The sequence below is a fragment of the Heliconius melpomene genome, chromosome 13 (genome assembly GCF_056956725.1).
Source record: "Heliconius melpomene rosina isolate 202511_hmr_F chromosome 13, ASM5695672v1, whole genome shotgun sequence".
NCBI classification, from domain to species: domain Eukaryota; kingdom Metazoa; phylum Arthropoda; class Insecta; order Lepidoptera; family Nymphalidae; genus Heliconius; species Heliconius melpomene.
In genome coordinates, this window is record NC_140401.1 from 18,181,520 (window position 1) to 18,197,889 (window position 16,370).

At 33.2% G+C, this 16,370-nt stretch overlaps 2 protein-coding genes across 3 annotated transcripts in view; one reads left to right on the forward strand and one right to left on the reverse strand.

Moving 5' to 3' along the window:
• Window positions 1–289: 289 nt before the first annotated feature.
• LOC146533241 (uncharacterized) lies at window positions 290–14,640 on the forward strand. 2 transcript variants are annotated; one of them, XM_085196293.1, is made up of 15 exons: window positions 290–831; window positions 1,338–1,968; window positions 3,190–3,351; window positions 3,955–4,106; window positions 6,153–6,248; window positions 6,503–6,629; window positions 6,765–6,829; window positions 7,434–7,573; window positions 8,076–8,170; window positions 8,678–8,750; window positions 9,920–10,064; window positions 11,763–11,886; window positions 12,396–12,509; window positions 12,723–12,902; window positions 13,642–14,640. In XM_085196293.1, exons 1-15 carry the CDS (start codon window positions 376–378, stop codon window positions 13,809–13,811), a joined length of 2,730 nt encoding a protein of 909 aa, XP_085052419.1. In that variant the 5' UTR covers window positions 290–375; the 3' UTR covers window positions 13,812–14,640. The 2 variants fall into 2 exon arrangements, with proteins under 2 accessions (XP_085052419.1, XP_085052420.1); XM_085196294.1 differs by having other exon boundaries at window positions 3,955–4,079.
• Window positions 14,635–16,370, reverse strand: part of LOC146533242 (uncharacterized) — a 70,741-nt gene continuing 69,005 nt past the window's right edge. The window contains exon 70 of the mRNA XM_085196291.1: window positions 14,635–16,263. Coding sequence (XP_085052417.1) covers window positions 16,141–16,263 — 123 coding nt within the window. The 3' untranslated portion in view covers window positions 14,635–16,140. The remainder of the gene's footprint in view (window positions 16,264–16,370) is intronic.

Below are 16,370 nucleotides of genomic sequence, written 5' to 3' on the forward strand. Positions count from 1 at the left end.
TAATAACTTATTTACAAATAATATATGCTTAAAAATTATAATAAATTTCTGTGAGAGTTATAAAACTGTATGTATTTAAAAGTAATTAGATAATTAAAATAGTATATAATTTCATTTAAATAACAACATTAATATTTGTTAAACAAATAGTAATATAAAGTTTAAATACAATATATAGATTTTATATAAATAAGTACTTTGCTTCCATATTAGGATACTGGATTTTTTTTTCATTAATGGCCCGATTTTGCGGGAAAAGTTTTGATTCTGTCAAACTCGGACTGTCACTTGATTTGAAGTTTGTCATTCTATAAAAAATTGTTTTGGGTTTGTAGCTACTGCGGATTTATTGATTAGCGAAAATAATAAGCAAAAATGTTATTTAAAACAAATTTACTCGAAACTATAACTATATTATCATCTAGTGGGACAATTATATGTATTATTTTGAACTATCTAACGAATATCTCACCAATAACCGGAATTTGGCTTGTTATTTACCTCTTATTCCTGTTTATTGCGTCGGTGTTTTGTAGTTTTAAATTCATCCAATGGTCACTTCATCAAAATAAACCTATAAAATATAATTTGAACAATCTTCTTAAGAAATACCCGTTTTTATCGTTCATTTCTAGTTTTTTACCGCATATAAATAGAGGAACTAAAAGAGAACCGATTAAAGAATATGATACAAATGAGCTAAGCGTGATAACTACGGTGTTAGAAAGAAAATTGGTGTCATTTTGGTATGTTACGTATATATCAGAGGAGATTGGATTTCCTTTTGCATGCAAGCAAATGCTAGATCAGATGATTGCTAAAACCTTCCAGGTATGTTTTAGAAAAGATCAAATAATACATGCAGTAGTAGCAGCACATACATCTGATTGTAAATGCAACATTGCAAGTTTTAAATTGAATCTCCATTAAGAGGAATAAATATTTTTAAATTATTATTTTCCTGTTCTTGTAAAAAAGCAAGATGTTGAATTCTACTATGTCAAGAAAAGTGAAGCAGTAACACAAATAATAGATTTGGATTTCTTTATTTATTTTATTGATGAAACCTTACACTTAAAATTAATTTATTAATTTTATAACCAAAGTGGCCATTTTGGCACAGGGTAACATCTAACTGTAAACTTAATGGGTCCAGGTTCAATCTACTAATAGTCAGTTCTATATTCATTTCTCTGTTGTAATAAGACAAAACATTCTGTTTAGGTCCACGATTCAACATTTTGGGTGGAATGAAAGTATAGTTTTGATACTAGTTTCTGCTCAGCTTATTATGCAATATATGGAATAAAGTATGTAATAGAAAAATATATTTACAGATATGCAATAAAATAGAAACTAAAGATGTATATGTAGACATCTGTGCCATCATTACTAGCCACTTAAAAGAATATAAAAAAGCTATTAAAAGACATGAAGCCACACCAGATTGTTCAATTGAAAATTCATATAAAAAAAGTCATCCAATATTTATTAACATTAATAAAAAAATAACTTCGGCTGACCACTGTATTAATATATTAAGGATAATATTAAAAGAGTTAGTACCATGGGAGTTATGGGATACTCCATATTCTGAACTACTTGTGAGAATATTAGCTAAAAAACTAGATATTTTCATTGATACTACTATTACTGACCCAATATGGCTAAATGATAAATTACTTACTATTCTTTTGACTAAACAAAATGATAAAAATGAAATAAATAATGAAAAGCAAGAGAAACCAGAAGTTGAAATACAGGAAGCTCAAACACCTAATATTAATAATGATAATAATATAATTCTCCAAACACAAAAAAATATAACTGAAGAGAAAGAATATAACAAAGAAGATGGTCAAATGTTACTAATTGAGAGTAAACCAGTCGAAGTGAAGCCAGTTCTAAGACAGAAAAGGGGACGACAGGGAAGGAATGAAGTGAAAATATATGATAGGATTATTGAAGGTAATTTATTTATTATTTATTTTCCTTCTTATTTTTTTTATCCTCATATTATATTCTGCACATGTGCATAGAGAACCTGGAAACTCAGTGTTAAAACTCCATTCTCATTAAGACACTTGTATTTCACTTTCCATGGAATACTTGGGTATAACAGACTAGGCAGAGAAAACTTAAGTGTTAAGATTGCACTGGCCAATCTTTGAAACATTGCATGTTGCGTGGTGGAACTCAACACTATGCTGTGTCTTATTACCAGAGCGAGGAAACAACTATTTCATTCCATGAATCAACTTAAACATACTTTTTTAGAGTATTTTTCTTTCTAAAGTGTGGAAAAACACTTTAAAAATGTAAAAAAAATGGATTTTAACATCATAAAAACTATTATATTATTTTTAACATGTCATCAAGGAAGGAAGTGAAGGAGATTTGATTTTTTAATTTTCTCATGTTGTTGCGATGTTTAGAACCACATACTCAGTTAATGTTTGCTTGCTGTATAAAGTTTTCCATTTCTTTAAGATAGCAATGTATTACATATACACGGCTGAAGGCTAAGCGTTCCTTTTACGGGAGCAGCATGTAGGGTAAAATATTTCACACCCATACCTAAAGAAATTAATCAAGATACCTCAACAGTTTAGACATAGAATTTTTTTTCATTTCACGATATTTATCCATATCTGTATTTCGTGTGACGCAGTACTTATAAATACCAATAACGTAAACACTTACTACTACAAAAATACCACTAAAGGTTAAATAACTTTGAACTTTATAATACCTAAGACTCGATTTCGTGAATGAGGCGTGTGTGGCGATGTCCCTTTGATAGGTTAATGTGTGCGTGCGTCGTTCTTAATAAATGGCGTTTTATTTTACAACGACAATTTAATTATTTATTTTGTTTTGAAAAGAAAACTTTTTCATTTTTGGAAAAAAATATATTTTTAATTGAATTAGGCTTTTATAGAGTAGTTAAAACAATGATGTCATTTAAAGTGGTGCTGACAAAAACTCTGTATAATACTGACCGTATTAAGTGGGATCCTCTACTGTTTTCTTTGTAGCTGATGCCGTATCTTGGCTAACGAGTCAAATTACGGCATCGGCTATGCTGCGTTACTTCCTAGCTTTTTAGTACACGACCTGTTTCTTGTCTCGTTACGACTGTACCATCTGTAGTAACAACACTACTATACATTATTTAAAACATTCCAGGCAGCGTTAAAACCTGGGAGACGGATATGGATTTACAATGTATAAGCGTGGGTCAGGATCTTTTGGCCAGTTTGGATGAAATGACGCTCAGCAGGCTGTGGGGTCACGAGGACGTCGATCATAGTCCTAATTTGAGGGCATCTCCACAGCCATTGTGGTTTGGTAGGTATTTAATTGTAAAATACAGTGATTAAAAATTTTACAATGTAAATAATAAATCTTTATTTATTGTTTTAGTTTGTTTGAGGATATTAACAAATGTAAAAAGCATGAATCGATGTTGCTGTAGAACTCAACAACATTAGGTACTTTTCGTTTGAAGAAGAAAGTTAAACTCTAAACAAAAAATATAGTCTTTCTTTCAGATTATTTACGCATAGTTTTGGATATAGGCCTTCCCTACAGATTTCTTGGACATGTAGTAATACATATTTCTGTGTCATGAAATTTAAAAATTTGAGAAAATTTACACTACGGTCGTGGCCCGTACTGAAGTTAGATTTTGTAAGCATTTGTACGTTGTTCATTCGGGAAGAAAATGATCAATAGTATGAAAAATCCTAAAATATATAACATGAGGACGGTCTCATCTTGTCGATCGCAGTGAACACTCGGACGAAAATAACTTTTACATGTTTACTTCATGACATCCTTTAACACAATCTGAACAATTTGGGACTGCTTATAAATTAAAAAGATACTATATAGATTTCCTTTGATATTGACAAATTTGTATAACCAATACATATTCCACCTGTACCCTAGGTGAAGAAGACACTCTCGACTTAGAAGAACCAAAGAAATCCTCTAGTCCAAATCCCACAGATGCCCTCCTCAAGGACCTGCAGACAACCGTCAACCAAGCAAAGACCAAGATCGGGGACCTTCAGGTCTTACACGTAGATGTGAAGCAAAGTGTATGTTTTGCACGGACTATCTGCCTTGTGTTTCTTTATCTTCTTTTGACTTCTTTTCTTCTTCTTTTTAGCTTCACATTGTATCCCGCATATATGTAGTTAGGCAGAGTTGTGGAACTATATGCAGAGCCTTGCCATGCCTTGTTACTTAGAATGCGCAAAGTAAAGTTCCCCCGAATACGAATTCGCAACTGTCGAGTTTACAGTCAGATTTTACGCTAAGACTTGTTTTTTCTTCATTTTCATTCTTCCTCTTTGAGAATTCTTATTTTTGATACTTATTATCACTTCTTCATTGGGATTTTTTTATGAGATAGTTTTACTACTAACAAATTTATCTACAATGCCATTAATCTGTTGTTTATCTATATGTTTTTATTTTAATATACATATTGAATTTTCTAGAATAACATCGCTTCTTTTTAGTAATTGAATAGTAAGATGAGGTGGCAGATACATTTAATGCAAGTTTATTTTCCACATAAGTAATGTACGTGCATGATATACGTTAGTTTCTTATATGTTGATTTAAGTTTGAACGTAAATCCAACGCATTAATAGACTACATGATAACTCTGCTACAATGGAGTTACATTCAATATGTATCTAGAATCTTAATATTATAAAGCTGAAGCGCTTATTTGGTCGAACGCGCAAATCTCCGAAAGTATTAATTTGAATTGAACAATCTTTTTGTATTGAATAATTTATCTAACATGCCTATACCACGTTAATAGTTTCGATATAACCCACTGTGCAGTCTGCATTACCTTAAGTTTGAAATATATATTAAATACGACACAATACAGGTGGAATTGTCAGCACCACTTTAAATGAAAGCTATAAAAGCCTAATATAATAATTCAGAAAAAAATATTTCCCAAAAATGAAAAAGTTATTTTTTAAAAAAAAAATAATAATAATAAAATTATCGTGTTAAAATAAAACGCCACTTGTAAAGTATGTGTACGTATGTGTGAGTCACACGAAATAGAAGTATGGGTCAAAATCGGGAAATGAAAAAAAATACTACGTCTAAACTGTTGAGGTACCTTGATTAATTTCTTTAGCTCCGCGTTTGAAATTATTTACCCTATACGCAGTTCTATTTACCCTATATGCATACCCTATTCGCATGTGTGGATGTGAGATGAACCCATCCGTCTTCGTTCTGTTAACATAAAGCTTCAACGTAAAGGTAGCCTTGTCTATTTTAAACGAAATATTTATCAATGTTCGTAAGCAACCCAAAAAGGTATCTTTTTTATTATTCAGACCATGGAATCAACTAAATAAACTCGTTAGCGTCAAAATATTTATTGCTTCATGCTGGGTCGCGTACATAGCAGAATAGGCAGGCATAACCTTTTTGTTAACTCCTTACTCATTCTGTCTAAAAACAAAAAAAATAATATTAAACTAAATAGTAGCGGTGTAAATGGTGTAAACTTCAATATTCTTATTATACTTTTACAAAATTAATTTTAAATATTACTAATATACTATTAAAATAATGTAAATGCATGTAAGTTAGCATGTTACGTGTCCTGTCACGCTTGATTGTGCAAGATATTGCTTATTGTTATTGCCTGTTACGTTAATTTTTAATGTTTAAAAGTAAGTCTATTTACATTATCGATTACTTTGTGGTTAACCAAAATAATAAATATATTATTACAGTCACTGAACGAGAGAAATTATATATTAGAAATCTCAATGTGTGTTTGGCTGACATTTAATGGATTAGAATATATATTTTCACAGCTTAATGCTAGTAAGTTATTGACGATAGTCAAAAAGGTTATAAATTTGTACTATGGTTTATAACAAATATTATAACATTTTTAATAAATTTAAAAATAGAACACTTTCACGCTTTTGCCCGCATAGCACGGGAACCTACACACTCATTTTTTCAATATAGATTTTGCACTAAAAATAATATGTACAGTCCTGAAGATAACATAATTTTCTAATAAGACAACAATAGTGAATTTGTCATATGTTTCTAAATAGATGTAGTAATCATAATGATATGTAATTTAGGACGAAGCAGCCGGAATGATGGAAGGGCTATTAGACAAGGGCATCGCTGGAATCAAGAAGGGCCTACGTTTTACTGGTCTCAGTGATGATTCGCAAGTATGTAAACATCATTTGTTTTCATGCTTCTTATGCATAGCAGGTAAGGCAGAAGGTACACTTCCGTTCCCCACAGCCGAGTTCTAAAGGTATTGCGTTTTGATTGGCGGATATCAATACTGCGCTTTTGCTTGATTACTAGAGTGAACAAATGAAAATATTGAATATGTCATTTCTTCGAGTGTTCATCGAGCCTCCTACCAACCTTCCTCCTTCTGATAATAAGGGTTTAAATGTAACTATTTTCTCAAAAGGAAAAGTCACCAGCGCATAAGGAAAAGAGTACGGAAAAAATATCTCCTTCAGAGATGTTCAAAAGTAGATCCAAACCGGAAACAGTGATGGAGGCAAAGGAATCCTATGTGCCTACTTTGCAGAAAGGTATACACACATTTTTTAATATAAAATGAAAGATTCTAAAGACATATATTATAGATATTTTTTTACAATTCATTCACATAGCTTCAATTGAATTATCTCATTTTAAAAACATTAAATTTATTCTATACATTTTAGAAGAAAATGGTGGTTCTGCTCCTCAGTTGATCAAACAACGCAATGTGACGTCTCAAGATAGCATGGTATGTAGGTACTAAAGAAAATTAATATTTAACATATCACGACCTTGGTACTATCATTCTGACAGTCCAGATTGAGTGCTCATATATTTATACTACAATTACTATATAATAATATTTTTGTATTTTTAGTAAAATAAATAAAATCAGTTTCACGCTGTATCCCGTACACGGCAGGGTAGGCAGAGGGAACCTCGTATTAAGACACCTCGTTCCACACTTTTCGCCGAATTCTGGAGGCATTGCGTGTTGAGTGGCGGAACTCAACGCCTTGCTTTGCCTCGACACCAAAGTGAAGAAATGGAAATATTTATTTAAATATAAATTTAAATATAAATAAATATATACACAAATTTATTTAAATATAAATTTAAATAAATATTTCCGCATACTTTATGCCCCTGCGCCACGACGGTTTGTCGGTCTTCGGGGTCACGCTAAACACGATGTTCAATATGGCTAATCCAGCACAAACTAATCAAATACCGCTTTTTACACATTATTATGACATGCTTTTGCAACAGTGCTGGCATATCAAATTAATACAAATATTTAGTTCTATCATTAAATATAACGAGTTAACTCGTGTATTCCAATTATTTTTTAGCAATCATCAAAACAGAAGGTAGAATTCGGAGCACCAGCGGGCCTTCTCTCCGAGTCTCCGGAACCTCAGTACGAGGAAGCAGCAGATCTCTCCGCCAGCATCGCTAAACTTAGGTCTTTGTTGCAACACACTGGGCCTAGGTAGATTTATGAATATTATAATTCTTAATAATAATATTTTTACCGAAACTGCTCCTAAGACACTCCGTTTTCGAATTTCCAATCAACTTTTGACATATTGCGTGTTTATTGAAACTCTAAACCACATTGCGATTACCAGAGAGGGAATATACAAGTGGCATACCACGACCGTCACGTTCACAGTCCGACTTCTACCTACCTCTACTACACGAGGCCAGTCGTGGCGCAAAGGCATAAAGTGTGACTGTAAAACCGACTGGTTCTGGGTTTGATGCGCGCTCGAGGAGATAAAATGTTTATTTAAATTTATGTTTCCATTTCTTCGCCCTGATGTCGAGGCAAAAGCGCGGCGTTGAGTTCTATATCGAAGAAGAATTTGGCGGAAAGCGGGGAACGGAGTGTCTTAACACTAGATTCCCTGTGCTTATCCTGCTGTGTGTGGGATACAGCGTGAAGCTGTTTTTTATTATTAAATCTCTACTCTCTCTCTCTCTCTCCTCAGGGCAGAGGAGGTGTGGTGGGAGGGCGCGGAGGAGACCCGCGGACGCACTACTCTCCGTCCCTCCTCCCGCCCGGTTGACACCGCAGCACTTGCTGGTACTATAATCTATTCTTTTCTATATACGAGTATATCGTAATAAAAAATCTTTAATATTAATTGCACAATTGATGAAAAAAAATTGATTCGGAAGTTACAAAACAGGGCACTTATTTTAGAGTTGGTATTTGATTTTTAACCGATTCCGTAAGAAAAAGAGGTTATCAATTTGAGTGTTCTTTTTTATGTTTCTTACCTCAGAACTGTTGGCTGAGTGAACAGTTTTTTATTCACTTCATGGTAATAAAAAACGTGAACTTGATGAAGGTTTGGTTAAATTCTGATTAGTGGATCTGGTTGAAATTGAAGTCGTTTTTTTTGTTTAAAATATAATTATAAATAAATAAAATAAATCAGCTTCATTAAATATTTATCGTCGAGTGGGGATCGAACTCACAATCAGTCGATTTTTACAGTCACACTTTAAGTCCCTGCACTACGACTGGCCTACAAAATAAATAAAATTACATTAATATATTTTATAAACATCTTGATTGTTGTTTCAGATGAATATGATATGAATATGGACAGGAATTCATCTCCAGGACAAACCTCTAACAATATGCAGAGACTTGACAAGTAAGTTTAATAAATAGTCAATAGAATAAAAAATATTAAAGAAATTGTTTAATTTATGATAATTTTATCCAAAAAATAAATAAATAATTTATAGCATAAGTATATGTATCCATAATAGTATTCCGCAATGTATTTTAAAATTTGCCACTGCAGAAGTTTAAAATAACGTCAACGTCAATTAGGAGAGGTTATCCATACCTATATTATAAATTCGAAAGTAACTCTGTCTGTCTGTCTGTCTGTCTGTCTGTCTTTTACGCAATCAGGGTCAAACCGCTTATTTAATTGTGATAAAATACTCGTATAAAGATACTTGAGGGTCTCGGGATGAACATAGGATACTTTTTTTCTCATATTTATAATATTTTCGATATATACCCATATATTAAAAACCTTATTAAATTGACATGCAATGATTGATGCATGATTGATTATTCCGCCATGTTAACCGTCGCGTTGCTAAGCAACGATTTGCAAAGTTTGTTGTTAGAAAATGTCACCCAAAATGAGCTTGCTTAACGCGTCTCTCTATTGAAAACTGAAAATAATTTCATAAATATATTTAATAAATATTCGTATAGTTCAAGCGGGCGTAGCCGCGTTCGGGTCCACTAGTTATTATATATAGCTGTCCAAGAATATTTCAAGGATAAAAATGTTTTTCATTAAAATAAATCAATCAAAACCAGCTTCTCGCTATCCACAGGTATAGTGAACTTAGTGTTAAGACATTCCGTTCCCCTCTTTTCGCCGAATTCTGAAGGCATTGCATATTGAGTGGCAGATCTCAACGCTTTTCAACGCTTTTTCAACGCAAGTGCTTTTCCTCGACATCGGAGTAAAGAAATGGAAATATAAATTTAAATAAACATCGAGTGGGGATTGAACCCACAACAAGTCGCGTTTACCCCTGCGCCACCATCGGCCTGCATTAAGAATCAAGTTTCATCAAAATTGGCCAGCCAGCCAGGATTTCCAAAGATACAACGTTGCAAAGTTTCACTGCTTTTTAAAATTTACATTCCGTCGAGACGCCACCTGACGTCACGCAGTATTTGTAAATTAAGGATTAGTTATTTTTTACATTAAAAGTAGTCTTTTTCATATAAGTTATATTTTTTTATGTGCAATATAAAATATTCTATTCTTATCAAATGTATGTTGCACAGGCTGTTCCAACGCACAGTGACTGGTGTGTTCAATTCACTCAAGACGGCAGTGGGGGCGGAGGGCACAGAGGGTCCTGGGGGTCCTGGGGGTGCGGGGGGAGAGGCGCTGCAGTGGACCTATGTCGCCACAGCACCTGATTTAGCGGTAAGTTGTTATACAGGTTGCTCAAGTATTCGTTTTCTATATCTTGTTTAGTTTTATGAGGAACAAAAGGTTCTTAATTGAAAAGACTGGAAAGAGAGACATTTTCCGGCCAAAATTAGAGATATTGTAGGTGTGGTGGCGGAATTCGATGTCGTACTATGTCAATCAGAGCGAGGCAATGAAAAGAATCAACAAAAACAGCAGTATACATATTGTCTGTTAGGACAATATGTTAGGTTCCTTCTGCTTACCCTGCTGTGTGGGATACAGCGCAAATATATATACATATATATATATATGTATATCCTATCCTATCCTATATCTTATAAAACAAAGTCGCTTTTCGTGTCTGTCTGTTGTTTCTAACTCTTCTTCTTCTAAACCACCCAACGGATTTTAACGCGGTCTTCACCATTAAGTCGAGTGTTTTTCGTAGAAGGTTTATATATAGTTTATTATTTGTAAATTCTTATGTAAATTAACATAAATACGATAAATGTGTATAAAGTCCTACCCGTTGAGACACTTTCGCGCATGCGCTGCTCTAATGGTAAGTACTACATGAAAAAAATATACTGGAGTATTGGACCTCTTAATAAGATCTACAAAAAAGTCCGCGAGAGCATATTCGTATCTTTTAAGAATAACGTGTAGTGATCATATTTCTGTCTAAAAATAATAATTTCAATATATTTTTTATTGTGAGGGATATTTTTCCATAATGGTATTAATCCTTATCCTTTAAAATACTTTATTAATTTTCTACGTTAAACGAAGATAAAATTTGCTTTTTACACTATTTCGAAATTGCGAATAGTTTTACAGAAAAACGCATTTAATTGTTGACACATCTCGCCGTTGACACAACAGCAGTATGTTACTCAAGTTTCAATTATCCCTTACTCTCAGCATATAAATAAGTAAATTAGTTACGTTGGCCATTTAATGTAGACCAAAACTGTCTTTTACTGTTTTTCATTTTAATAAGTACTTTAGAAGTTGTTACAATATCAAAAAAATCCTTGCTGCGAAACGGCTCGCCACTCGCCATGCGTCCGCCGTGCCCGCCTGCCTTACACGCATCGGTGGTTCAGTGGTAGAATGCTCGCATGCCACGCGGGCGGCCCGGGTTCGATTCCCGGCCCATGCATTCTATTTAATTTTCCTCGCAGGTAGCCACGTCGTGCTTGCTTTTCATCAGGGACAGAATACCCCCTTTAGCATTAACCACAAGCTCGAAAAAAAAAACCCGGCTGCCTCTATAGCAACGAAAATTTAGTTAGATGCGTTTGCACGTATTGGATAAATGGAGTTGAATGTATTATTTAAGCGCGATATATTTGGTTTCACATTTTTTGTAGTAGTTATTAGTAGGTAGGTTTTTGTTTTTAATTTCTTCCGTTTAAAAATAGTCATTTAACTATCTAAAAATAGTCATTTAAATATATTTTAATAAGTACTTGAAAAGATTAGTAGCACAGATTTAAAATTACGGTACCTACTAAAAAATCCTTGCTGTGTAAAACAATTGAAAAATCCTTATTGAAACTACAAAAATGCGGGTTGCATTAGGGTTTAATTAATTTTCACATTATCTTAAGTGCTTTGCAAACATACATTACATGAATAATCCAGTAGTTAAAGCGGGCGAAGCCGCAAGAGGGTCGCTAGTATATATATATATATTATACGTTCCAGGTGGGCGCCCGAGCAGGTCGCCTGGTGTGCGCTCGCCGCGCGCTTTGGCAGGTCGACGCGGGCTTAGACTCGTTGAAGGACTTGAGTGTGGAGACTCCTGCTGTTGTTGCTCCGCTGGACTTAGGCAAGTTTATATCTTATAACTCATTTTATTTATCAAACTAGCGATCCAAATTCAGTTTCGCTCGCTTAAACTTTTTTTTATTAGCTTCACGCTGTATTTCGTTGGGTTAGGTTAGGTGCTTGTTACTACTGTTACTTTTTATCCGTATCTTATTATAACACTCTTGAAATAACCAAACTTAAAGAAAGTACAACCTAAAATAGTCTTAATCTTATTAATTTAATATTTCTTGTTTCTTTTCGGTCGGCAAAGACCTCTTCAACGGTTAGTTCTCACGTTAATTTCTTTGATGTACCGCCACTTGAGTTGTCGCATAATGTCAAACGGCAATTTTCGTTGTCAAGCGTCCATCCACAATTAAGGGTATTTCCCGCTAATGTGGCCTCGGCATAAGAGATCATATATATATATATATATATATATATATATATATATATATATATATATATATATATTTTCTTTTATTTAGTATATTTTCGGTTCAATATTTGAATTGTTTTGTCGTGTAGAGGAGTGGTGCAGCGTAGAGGGCGCGCGCTGGAGTGGCGCGGGGGAGGCGGGCGCGGGCGCCGGGCTGCTGCGCTCCCACCTCGCCTTCCGCCTCGCCACCGTGCTGGGGGCCGGTGAGAGTCGTCTTACCTTACTAAACTACTTTTTTTCAGCTTTATGCTTTATCGCGCAAATAACCAATTCAGGTAGTAAGTACTTATCTGCGCGTTCGTTGCGCGGCATTGCGTGTTGAGTGGCGGAAATCAATGCCACCCTTTACCTTGAGTCAACAAGTAATCATTTATGATATTTTAATAAAACATCTGATAATATATCCAATTTAACAGACATCGCAGAATCTCTAATAACATCGTGGCTGGAAGATCTGACAGCGTGGCTTAGAAAGGAAATATTCGCCTATTTTGAGAAACTCTCCGTTTCCGCGCCTGAAGAGATACCAGGTCTCTATTCTCCGCGTCATCTGTGCGTGGAAGAAACTTGTAGTGTCATAATGGAGAGGATTCCTGGTGAGATTTAATTATTTGGAACACTTTTTAAAATGTTATTTAACGCTTTGGAAATGAAAAACATTTTAGAAATGGTATAAAAATTAGAATTAGCTTGATCATATGGATTATTGTTTAGAGCACTAGGACGGTTTCAAACAGGCACGGGCAAGAGACAAATTCCGCTGTTTTGTTTTTTAGATGTTATCTTTGTAAATTTAGTAATGTTTTTATTATAATTTAGGGGGTACCGAGGGCAGTGGGAAATATTTGTTTTAACTCGGTGCTTGTGAATTAAATCTCTACACGAAAAAGTGATTTAGTTTTATTTCTCTGTTCTGGATAAACCAATATACGGCGATGAGTTCCGTCACTCAATAGGCAATGTCTTGAGTTCGAAGGGAAAGCTTAAAACACTTACGGGATATAACTTAAAGCTGAAATAAAATCAGGAGTAAATAATATAGCCATATTGTACAGTCTGTTAAACACTTGATTTTTTTGTGCAATAAAACTTAACATTTTTATTACATACAATTCTTATGTAAAAAGACATAGTAATAATTATTATATGTACATCGACATCTTGAGTTCAGATATAGACATAATATGCTTTGACGTTTCAGTAATAAAAAATGACTAGTTTCTAGGAATGCGAATTTCCTTGTTGTAGTTTAATTATGCCATATGTCATACACAACATTGATTATGGGAACTGGGCTGGAGGTACAATATTTAAAAAAATCTATTTCTATTTCAGAAACGTACGTGTTCAGCGAGCACACTTTATCAGAAGCTGTCAAATTAGTGATTACGAGTTTGACACACAAGGAAATAAATAAAGACATCATTTATAGAGCTATAGATATATTTACTATGCATTTTAAAAAATCTGCAGTGTTGAGAAACCCTTCATTTGATAATAATTAATTTGTTATTCAACAAATATTATAAAAGTTACCTTTTGTGAGGATGGATTCACGCAAAGACTACGGAACGGATTTAGATGAAACTTTACAGTTATACAATTATATGGAATATGCATCAGAATACCACAGGCTACAATTTATGTAAAGATTTTGTATAAATTGATTAAAATATAAAATAAAGCGATAGAAGCCACGGTTGGGTCACTAGTAATGTCATTAGAAGTCGAAGTATCTCTGATTGGAAACACGATGGTTATCACGATATTAGGTTAATTCATTTGTTTATTCTACTTACCTGATGATGGAACGAAAAATTTATTTCATCTTTTTGCTTAATTTAACATTTTATTACTAGTATAAATACTTTGTATAAACATTTTACTTAAATAAAATCCATAATCATAAAATATATATAAAATATTATGTTTCTTATAACGGACCTACTTTTAAAAATAGTAATATAATTTTAAATTCATACTATATTAGAAACATTTTTATATGCGTTTTTATTTTTGTACTTTTTTAAAATGTTCTTGTAAGAATATAATTTACGAAGCTCTCTAATTTTAATTATATTTTATTTACAGGATCTCAAATAGCTTTAATTTAGAAATATATTATTTTTTAGAAATGTATTATACTTTAAGAGGGTTTGTTCTCTTTAAAACTCACTCAATTTTAATTAGTGTTTTATAGTAGTTTGCTACAAATTTATAAATTTTAGTAAAACAAATCTTAGTTCAACAATAAGTCATTAAATATTTCTGAATATATTATGTTAATTATATGTTTTAAATGTGAAAATAAAAATAAAAAAAACATTATACCATAAACCATTTTTTTATTACTCATTTCTAATATACACACCAGGTAAATAAAATATAATATCACAGAGACGGCGTTTACAATTACATACTTTCGTTCATTCGTTCAATTTTTTTATAAAGTTTTATGTGATAACTACGATAAATTCGATTTTTCTTATAAATATTTAATCAGCTTCACGCTATATCCCACACACAGCAGGGTAGGCAGAGGGAACCTAATGTTAAGACACTCCATTCCCCACTTTCTGCCGAATTCTGGAGGCAACGCGTGTTGAGTGGCAGAACTCAACGCCGTGCTTTGCCTCGACACCAGAGCGAAGAAATAGAAATATAAACAAATAAATATTTCACTTTTTCGAGTGGGGATCGGACCCACAACCGTCGCGTTACAGTCACACCCCTATGCCGATGCGCCACGACGGTCTCTTATAAATATTTAATAGTGTCAAAAATTATATTATTAAGATATTTTTAGAAAACGTATATTCATTCACGTAACGGGACCCGTACCAGTGCCTCTAGAAAACCGTTTGAATTATGAGTTTTTTAAAAATATCTTTATTCTTAGTGAATAAATAGCAATTTAATAGATGTTACAAAAAATATATAGTGTAAAGACTATTAGATATAAAAAAATAAAAAATATATGCCTTCTGTCGTTACCCTTGACTGTTTTCATAATAATTGGACGGAAACATTTCGAGCAAAGTTTATTTATTCTTTTGTCTCCCTCTAAATATATCCATTTTAATCTAATTCTCATATCACAATATTTAGCATTTTAAAGTTTTATTTTATTGCCTATACTTATTCATAATAAAAATGAATTTACCTTAGGCAAGTTACTTAATCTTTGTCTTAAACTTTTTCATTAAGTGCAAAAGTGACAGGACACTTCTTTCTCCTCTCTCCATCTTAATTCGGCACTGCGTGTGTTCGGAGTGGCGGAACACAACGCCGCGTTTTGTCTTAGTTGAGCATCTAATCTTTGTTATCATATGCTATAGGCAAGTTATAATTAATGTATCATAACGATGTGACCCTATATTCCTATACATCTCGATGCATATTCTGAATGCACATGGTGTGCATTAGGTAAATTCATTTTTAATTGTCATGTTATAAAAACCCCTAGGCATGTTAGTTAAAGTCATGTCTATCTATATGAGAATTCAGCAGAAAATGGGGAACGGAGTATCTAAACACTAGGTTCCCTCTGCCTACCATGTTTGGGATACATCGTAAAACTAATAGTTATAACTTTTAAGTAATTGTCATATTTTATAGGCAAGTTAAGTATTTATTGTGCTATAAAGAGGTGACACTATTTTCCTATACCTTATCGTTATCTGGAGTGGAACTGAAACCTTAAGCAACCTTAAGCAAATATAAATTTTAAATGTCACATTATTATAAAGACCTTTAAGCAAGTTACTAAACTTTTACTCAGCAATATAGTTAACTTTACTGTCTGTGTTAGTAGTAGTCAAGGTATATTTGGTGTCATAGTGAGGTTACACTGTCGAGTTCCTCGCTGTCCCTCCTTTGGTGGGTTTGAGGAGGAATAGACATTTCATCATCTTCGGGCTCCAGGATGCTGGTCCTCTCAGAGAAATTTAGGAACATCTTTGGGAAAACAATTTTTTTTTATTACTTTCGTTTCCTTTTTCTTTCTTATAATTAAGGTATTACCAAAATCATTTTAAATTATTTTAAGATACTTTTTATAAGGA